Source organism: Octopus sinensis, linkage group LG25, assembly GCF_006345805.1.
Source record: "Octopus sinensis linkage group LG25, ASM634580v1, whole genome shotgun sequence".
Classification (NCBI taxonomy): Eukaryota; Metazoa; Mollusca; class Cephalopoda; order Octopoda; family Octopodidae; genus Octopus; species Octopus sinensis.
This window is the reverse complement of record NC_043021.1, coordinates 25,656,777-25,666,776: the sequence shown is the minus strand read 5'-3', so window position 1 is coordinate 25,666,776 and position 10,000 is coordinate 25,656,777. Positions and strand designations below refer to the sequence as shown.

General features: G+C 35.7%; 1 protein-coding gene across 6 annotated transcripts in view; it reads right to left on the bottom strand.

The window, feature by feature from the left end:
• LOC115224333 (mitochondrial sodium/calcium exchanger protein) overlaps positions 1-10,000 on the bottom strand; it is an 81,398-nt gene that overhangs the window by 20,308 nt on the left and 51,090 nt on the right. For 3 of the 6 annotated variants that reach the window (XM_029795202.2, XM_036513261.1, XM_036513258.1), the window contains exons 12-16: positions 8,435-8,512; positions 4,338-4,413; positions 4,073-4,153; positions 2,141-2,205; positions 122-1,319 (exon numbers count right to left, since the gene is read on the bottom strand). In XM_029795202.2, coding sequence (XP_029651062.1) covers positions 1,122-1,319; positions 2,141-2,205; positions 4,073-4,153; positions 4,338-4,413; positions 8,435-8,512 — 498 coding nt within the window. In that variant the 3' untranslated portion in view covers positions 122-1,121. Of the gene's footprint in view, positions 1-121; positions 1,320-2,140; positions 2,206-4,072; positions 4,154-4,337; positions 4,414-8,434; positions 8,513-10,000 lie in introns of those variants that run through there. The other 3 variants (XM_036513259.1, XM_036513260.1, XR_005003797.1) reach the window with 2 other exon arrangements.

Genomic DNA, 10,000 nt, shown 5'->3' with positions numbered 1-10,000 from the left:
CAACTGATTTATTTATTTACCTGTTTATTATTTTTATTCTATAATGTGTCCCACTTCGTTTCCATAAACAGAGGGACCCTTTCTCCCACCCCTCCTTACACTTACCCTCATGGTGGTGTGCTTTTCTTTTCTTTTGCTTTTTTTTTTTGTTTATAGCCTTTGCAGTGGGCTGGGGGGGGGGAGCATACACATCTATGTTCGTTTGTGTGTTTTCTTTCTTTTATGCATTTCGTTAAATCCGTGGGGTCCTTTGTGTGTGCAGGGGCAGAATATGTGTGGGAGCTTTTATTGAACGTAGTGGGAAAAAGTCTGTTGGGTATGTATCGGCCATGTTAGGGTGGGTGTGTTACTGTATGTTCTAGTCAAACTCTTTGCCAGACTCCCAGGTATTGGCAGGGGCTCAAAGTTGGGGGACTGGGGATTATAGTCATCATGGGGCACACAGGATGTGCGCGTGTGTGCGTGTGTGTGTGTGTAGTGTTTATTTTACATAATGTTCATATTTTCATGCACAAGAAAAATTATTAAACTATAAAAAGTAGGTTCCGCTTGGAAACGAAAACCTTGCAATTCCTTTCTTGAAATTTTACTTCTTTCCCAATGCTGTTAGGCATATTTAAGGATTCCTTACAGTATCCGAGGTTTGTATCACACAGTTCATACATCGCCTTTCCCTGTTGCCCCCATAACCTTCATTTATTTTAGAATTGATAAATTAGGATCGTTTATTATTTATTTCACTGGAGAAGACAGAGTCTGGCAGTCAGTTGGTTTTTTTGAATGTTGGGTCGTAATGAAAAGAAGAGGCACGTTTGTGTCATCCCTGGAGTCGGTCATATTTGGTAGGCACAGTTTTGTTACATTGGCACAAGGGATCAAACATTTTGTGGGAAGTGGAGATCTGTGATTTCCATCCATTTCCCAAAGGCACTGATGTTGTCAGGGAAGTGAAATAGTTCCAAATCAGAACCAAAACATTGTCATGGTTTTACATCCCCAAGATTATAATTTTTAAATTCGTTGATTCCTTTCAATTCCTGCCATTATTGGCAGGCAGAATAGCTCCCCTCCACACACACACACACACACACACATGCAATCAGGGAAAACAGGACAAAGTATCAATTTATCACAGGTGTTGGTATCACTGAAACCTCAATCAACAAGGTGATCACACTGAATAATCCATAAAGAACCAGAAGGTAACATCCGAAATAACGATTCATCTTGAACTTGAGAATTGGCATTGAAATGAAGGTAGAGACCAAAGTGAAGGCGAGGAAAGCGGCAAGCATGAAGTCTTTCAAGGTAACAACCAGCTGCAAAATAAATAAATAAATGTATAAAGAAACACAGAAATAAAAGCATAAATTGAAAGTAAAAACAGAAATAAATATTTGGTATTTAAAAAACAAAATCAATAAAGAAATAACATTGTTTGTTTCTTTTCGATGAAAATAATTTGAAGGGATCCAGTTTTGTAATTTAATTTTTAATTGCTTAGTCAGATTAGTAAAGTGAGGGGTCATGACACATTTTAGGGCTTTTATAGGAGGGGAAGTGGGTAGGAAGGTACAACTCCTTTTTCAAGGCTTCTGCAATTGTTTGGAGGGGCCAAGACAGCATGGCTGACAATGAGGGTTGAGGGTTAACAAGGCAACAAATGGTTTCAGGTGAAGAGATCTTCACAAATATTCAAGCATGCAACATGGAACGGTTGGTACCCATCTGTTTTGGATGGCACAAATACCAACAACCCTTTCATGTGGCACACGTGAACAATTGTGAAGACCTCTTCATCTGTAACCACTAGTTGCCTTGTTAACCCACAAATATAGAATATTGACCCATCAATGCAGTGTTGAGCACTCATCTTCACTGTTTAATGCTCAAGAAGACCTCTCCTCTGCAGCAAAAGTGGTAAGACCAGTGGTGCCATGGAAAGTGGTGCCATGGAAAGTGGTGCCATGTCTGTTGTGCCCCCAACACATCCTGTGAAGTGGTTGGCGTTAGGAAGGGCATCCAGCCATAGAAACCATGCCTACATTAAATGATGATGATGATGGTGATGATGATGATGATGATGATACACACACACACACACGTACATACCCACAAACTATAAATAAAATTTACATACTTTAAAATCTTCCTGTGTTGACCAAGTGGAAATTGCAAAAGGAATTCCAATTCCTAAAACGAGATCTGTGATGGATTTTGGTTAAGAGAAGACAACAAATTTTGAAATGTGTGTTTGTTGGGAGCTGGGAGGAGTGTGTGAGAAAGAGATGAAGAGAAGGGGAGAGAGTGAGAGAAATAGAGAGAGGAGTAAGAGAGAGAGAGAGGGGGGGGGGCTAGAGTTAGAATAGATCTTCTAATTACTTTTCTGCTGCAGAGATTTGGTTTTTATATTTGAGAAATTCACTTGATTGTTCAGTTTATTTATCTGTTAGGAATAATGCCACCAGATCAGGTATGGGAGCTTCCTGCAATAGGTTGGGGTATTATCCAGGTGTGTAGTTATCTGTCATCTGTTATTTAACACCATGAAACTGAAGATAAACAACATTACACCCTAAAAGATTCTGGGGCCTTACAGTTACATACTCACACACATACATACATGCACCGTACCAGGACAATTCCCCCCAATGACAACTCCCCCCCCTGGGACAATTACTCCTCTTGGTTAATTACCCCCTTTCCAATATATTAAGAAGTTTTAAGTCATCATCCATTGTCCTCAGGGATAATTGTCCTTGTTTGGGCGAGTGGGGTGTTGCCCATGTGGGGTATTGCCCATGTGGGGTAAATATCCTAGACTCACACACACACACACATACATTATCAGCTGTTAACTCATCCTTGAGTTCAACGTTTTGATATTTCTTCCGCAGCCTCTTTCCTTGCATCACTTCAGAGATGACTCTTCATGCCAACATTTGATGAAATCACGTTGCCACACGTTTCACACTTCAAACCAAGTGGCTGACTTACGGATACGGACAGACATACACAATGTGTGTGTCTGTGTGTCTGTGTGTTGGCATGCACATATGTATGCAAGTATGAATATGTATATGATGCTAATACAAATCCTTACATTATTATTATTTTTATAAGGTTGTCCCAAAAGTTCGTAAAAACTTTGCGAAAATTTGAATTTTTATGCAATTTTTAATTGTTTGTTTGGGTTTATATTGTTATAGTCAATTTTCGCAAGTGTTTACGAACTTTTGGGACAACCTAATATTATTATTATTATTATTATTATTATTATTATTATTATTATTATTATTATCATTATTATTATTATTATTATTATTATTATTATTATTATTATTATTATTATTATTATATGACGGCAGTGAACTGGCAGAATTGTTAGCATGCCAGGCAAAATGTTTAAACAGTATTTTGCTTGTCTTTACATTCAGAGTTCAAATCCCGCCAGGGTCGACTTTGCCTTTCATCCTTTCAGGGTCGATAAATTAAGTACCAGTGAAATTCTGGAGTTGATGTAATTGACTCGTCCCCCTCCTCCAAAGTTTCAGGCCTGTGCTTATAGTACAAAAGATTATTATTATATTATTACTGTTAATATTATTATTATTATTATTATTATTATTATTATTTTATTATTATTATTATTATTATTATTATTCTTATTATTATTATTATATGACGGCAGTGAACTGGCAGAATTGTTAGCATGCCAGGCAAAATGTTTAAACAGTATTTTGCTTGTCTTTACATTCAGAGTTCAAATCCCGCCAGGGTCGACTTTGCCTTTCATCCTTTCAGGGTCGATAAATTAAGTACCAGTGAAATTCTGGAGTTGATGTAATTGACTCGTCCCCCTCCTCCAAAGTTTCAGGCCTGTGCTTATAGTACAAAAGATTATTATTATTATTATTACTGTTAATATTATTATTATTATTATTATTATTATTATTATTATTATTATTATTATTATTAATATTAATATTAATATTATTATTATTATTATTATTATTATCATCATCATCATCATCATTGTGTGTGCTTATTTTTGTGTAGCAGCAAAGGATACTGAACATTTGTCCTCCATACACGGCTGAGATACCAGTTCGAGGGTTGTTGTTCTTGGCGATGGTGATGTCAGTGATCAGATCTGGAAAAGACAAATTCTAGAACATTAAGGAAGCCATCAAAGTGGGGAATGGCTTCTGCGTGGTGCGTTTGTGTACACACACACACACACACATATTAGGGAGAGAGAGAAGTGTGAAATAAAAACGGAAAAATCAAAAGGGGATTAAAAGAAAGACCAGACGATATTGTAAGTCCTTACTCACCACCCAAACTGTTGCCCCAGGCCAGAAATGTTACACCGACAACGACATTACTCATGTTGAACACAATACCAAACGTCTGCAACAAGAATATGAACATTATAATTATTATAATAATTATTTTATATTATTATTATGATTATTATTATTATCATATTATATTATTATTATTATTAATTATTATTATTATTATTATTATTATTATTATTATTATATTATTATTATTATTATTATTATTATTATTGTTATTATTATTGTTATTATTATTATTATTATTATTATTATTATATTATATTATTATTATTATTATTATTATAATAATAATTATCATTATATTATTATTATTATTATTATTATTATATTATTATTATTTATTATTATTATTATATTATTATTATTATTATTATTATTATTATTATTATTATTGTTATTATTATTGTTATTATATATTATTATTATTATTATTATTATATTATTATTATCATTATTATTTTTTGTTTTTGGATTTGGTTTGCAAGATTCTTTATATGAGTTTGTGTGTTGAAGCATATTCTGTTGTGTCTGGGGAAAGTTCTTTTCGTTTTTTTCCTTATTATTTAACACACTCACCGGTAAAATTTCCACTTATTTCTTATTTTTATTTCCTAAAATTTTCATTGCGTCTTGCAGCCTTTTCAATAGTCTTGACATTTATTTAGCATACCTAAAGAGTCAAGACTATTGAAAAGGTTGCAAGACGCAACGAAAATTTTAGGAAATAAAAATAAGAAATAAGTGGAAATTTTACCAGTGAGTGTGTTAAATAATAAGGAACAAAAACGAAAAGAACTTTCCCCAGACACAACAGAATATTATTATTATTATTATTATTATCATCATCATCATCATTATCATCATTATTATTATTTACTTTTAATCCGCAAGTTTGTTACAATCACTCGCTGAGACACACCCAGAGTCCGAGGGAGAGGGAAGGATAAGAGATGTTAGAGACTGGAAAACTTGGAGAAGGCAAGCGGCAGCAGCGAATTGTCTTCCTGTAACACAACACAGACATTTGTCTCAGCTCTTCCCCACAGCTTAGGGCTTCCCCACATTCTCCTCAACACATGTTCTCTGCTCTGAGTATTGCTGCTGCCAACTGTCTACCTCCTACTTCAAGATGGATGAAAGGGGCAAGAAAGGTTATAAGTAAACGGGCCTGCCTTTTGCCTGTAATTGGAAAAATGGAAAAGGAAAAAGGCACTTGCCCCCCTAGGTCAGGGTACCCATAGTATTTTATGGGTTTTTTCCATGAGCAGCCCTCAAATGTCTCCTCCCTATTAAGGATTGCACATTGTTGGTTTCTTGGATCTTTTCGGTTTGAACGGCAGTTTTTTCTGGCGGTGAAATTGTCACCCATAATTATGACCCTAGAATTGATCTATTGCATTTCAATTTCTTTTAGGGTTAGGGGTGGGAGAAGGGTATCTTTTTTCTTCACAATGTAAATAAACCCAATCTGTTTCTTAAACAAGGGACATATTCATAAGGCACAGAATGCTTTTTAACACAATAGACACCAGTGATTGGTTGAAATTGCAGAAATTGAAGAAAAAAATAACAAATATCTTACAAACCATAGAATTTTCTCAATAAAGCCAAGAGAAAAAGATGTTTTATAAACACATTCTACCAGTATACGAAGTTTAAAAGTGTTTAGTTACATAGAAATTATGTTAAAAACTGCCGCTCAAACCGAAAAGATCCGGTTTCTTTCCTTTTGTTAGTCTTGTTTACATGCAAAACCCTCACAGCACACACACACACACACACGCATTCTTTGCTTTGTCCTTTACTCTCTTACTCTTTACTCTTTTACTTGTTTCAGTCATTTGACTGCGGCCATGCTGGAGCACCACCTTTAATCGAGCAACTCGACCCCGGGACTTATTCTTTGTAAGCCCAGTATTTATTCTATCGGTCTCTTTTTGCCGAACCGTTAAGTGACGGGGACATAAACACACCAGCATCGGTTGTCAAGCAATGCCAGGGGGACAAACACAGACACACAAACATACACACATATATATATACACATATATACAACGGGCTTCTTTCAGTTTCCGTCTACCAAATCCACTCACAAGGCTTTGGTCGGCCCGAGGCTATAGTAGAAGACACTTGCCACGCAGTGGGACTGAACCCAGAACCATGTGGTTGGTAAGCAAGCTACTTACCACACAGCCACTCCTGCGCCTATAATGTCCATAATGTTTTTCTTAATATAAACCCTTGTGGTTAATAAAGAAATCATCATCATCATCATCATCATCATTATTATTATTATTATTATTATTATTATTATTATTATTATTATTATTATTATTAATAGGACAATAATTAGCATTGGCATTAGCAGATTACATTTATTTCCATTATAAATCACCACACATCCCTCAGCCGATCGGACACTGCAAAACTTGGAATATCCACTTTAGCTTTTTAGGGAGGATTAGTGGAGGAAAAAGTGTGACGATGTTCTTGGAGAGACCTTGGACATTGAAGAAGATCAGCTTGTTACTCTTTTCCGGAGAACTTTCGGCCATGGACCAATTGATAATTTCCAAAAATCTCTGGCCTGGCAGTGCTGCCAGGGAGCTTTGCCTGTTTGAGATAAACTTTACAGGCATGGAAGTGTCGTCAACCAAGCATGTCCAAGATGCATGCAGGACAACAAGACAGCACTGCATGCACTCGCCCAGTGCCTGAACATTGCTGACCTGTGAGTCACGTGTGGGGCAGATCCAGCTGTCAACTGAATCCATCATGAAGATCACCCCACCACCTTCCTTTAACCGAGAAAGAAAGGCTCTATTCATATGCTCGGTGGCCATGGCAAAAAGGGTTGTATGATGGACAAGATTGAAGGGGCTGATGACAAACCCTTTTCCTTTTAGCCAATCCCTGATGAACTTCTGCAAGTTTCTCTCAAAAAGGAAAATAAGGGTTAAGAGGGAAGTGTTGTCTTCTAACAAGTTTGCTGAAAGGTGGATGAAAGGTGATGAGAATGATGCTGGTGAACGGGCTTGCCCTGAGCATATGCCTGTAGTTGGAAAAAAAGGAATGGAAAAGAGGCACCTGCCCCAAAAGTCAGGGTACCCATGGCTTTTTATGGGGTTTTTCCATGAGCAACATCTCCTCCTTATTAAGGATTATACATTGTTGATTTTAAAAATTTTGTTGATCTTGTTTACACACAAAACCCTCACAACACACACACACACACACACACACACACACATTCTTTGTTTTGTCCTGTACTGTCCATAATGTTTTTGTTAATGTAAACCCTTGTGGTTAATAAAGAAATCATCATCATCATCATCATCATCATCAATAGGACAGTGATTAGCATTTCATAATCAGATTACATTTCTTGCCATTCACCACCAACACACACACCAGGCCCTGGTTCATAGACGTGTTGCCTCACGCAAACACACACCAGCGTCTGACCCACACTCAGGCTGTCTTATTCACCAAATACACAATCTATTGTTAAGGCCTACAGTTGTGCTGTGTCCACTCTCTGTTTTTTCTTTTTCCCTACTGTCACTACAGTGACCAATGTCCATCAAATCTGGCCAATCTCTTGCTCCCTTCAACCAGACTCAATTCAGTCTTTCATCTCTCCCCTTCCTGTCATCCATAGTGAAGGAAGACTCCAGGCCCTGGGCCAACAATATTCAGCAATACTTCTTGCTCAGGAGGACAGAACCCTTAATATTCACTTGCTGCCCTTGTTTTATTGGTTGGTTTTCAAAAAGAACATCGCCTACATCAAACCCTAACTGGTTTAAGAGGGTCTGTGAAGGCTCTGGCTACAGACCCTTCCTACAGACCTAACAATTAAAGAAAATAAATACTGCCAAGATATGAACAGCAGCAGCAGCAGCGGTGGCGGCAGCAGCAGCAGTGGAAGCAGCAGCAGCAGCAGCAGCAGCAGCAGCAGTAGTAGTAGCAGTAGTAGTAGTAGCAGTAGTAGTAGTGGTGGTGGTGGTGGTAGTAGTAGTAGTAGTATAGTAGTAGTAGTAGTAGTGCTGGTTGGTAGTACTTACTATCAACAGGTTGACGACCTCATTTGCCACTATGTAGATCCACAAGACAGACATCAGAAAGCTGAGGAAACTAAAAGCCTGTAAAAAACACAAACAGTTTGTTAAACGAGAGAAACAAAGGCTTGTTTTATTTCTGGGTTAGTGACTGGACTACTGTGTCATAGAAGTTGTGGCTTATATATATATACATAATGTATATATATATATATAATTATTAATAATTGTTAAATTACTAAATAATATAAATTAATTTATGCATTGGATTAAGTCTTTCTTTGTTTGATTTGCATAATAGTGGTTTTGTCTCTAATTTATATAATATAATATTTTACTATAAATTGGATTCAATCCTAAATCTGATTTTTCCCTGTAAGTTTGGATTTATTCCCTAATATTTATTATTATATATAAATATATATATATATGAAAGAAGGTTTGAAAATGCAATTTTAAAAGATGTTTATTTACTTTACCGGTTTCACTTTTTAGAAAAAGATTGTCAAAAGTAACATGTAAAAGTTTGGTTGTGTTAGTAACTGGTTGTCACAAAATAGTACAATACACATATACATTATTTGATAACAAGGACATGTTAAGAACAGTCCACAAGGGAAAATCTTGGGAAAATATAAAAAAGTTTAACAAGTTCATTAAAATATTGGGCACAAAAGATTACAACATATATTTACATTCTCAAGAAAATGTTAAAGATAGTTTCCAGAAGGAATTATTAAAATGTTCAGTGGTATTGTATCTGTATTATATATATATTACACACAGAATATTATAACATGTTCTTAACATGTCCTTGTTACCAAAGAATGTATATGTGTATTGTAGTATTTTGTGACAACCAATAATTAACACAACCAAACTTTTACATGTTACTTTTGACAATCTTTTTCTAAAAAGTGAAACCGGTAAAGTAAATAAACATCTTTTAAAATTGCATTTTCAAACCTTCTTTCATATATAATTCCACTTGTGTGGTACATATATATATATGAAATGTAATTTAGATTCAGTTGGATTGGGTACTAAAATTGAGGGACTTTGTTAGGATAAACTTATTTGCACACTCAGACAATATCAGGTGAGTATCAAACTCTACATAGAATTTTTTCCACCTGATATTCATGAAGTGTCTGCAGATGGCATGATCCAACTTAGTGAATAAATCTGCTCTTGTTTTTTCAGACATGTACTTTATTTCCAGATACTTTCCAAATTCTTCCGAAGTGCAGATTCCAGGGTAGGTGAGTAAATCTTAAATGAGTAACAAAGATGTCTAAGTGTCAATTCATTACGGCCATTCCAAGTGCCTCCTTTAATTGATCAATGAAAAGAGTTGCTGGAAACGGCCATAAGGAATTGACACTTATACACCTTTGTTACTCATATATATATATATTCAGTCAGTTGAGGATATAGTGTCTTCTGTAGGGATTATAAAATCCAGAGATCAACTGGTGTTACCAATGCTATCTTGGGAGAATTCTTTCAGTTTATAGAGGTGTAGTCTAACATACATTTATTACTGTAAGAAAACAGAGAAAAAATATGACT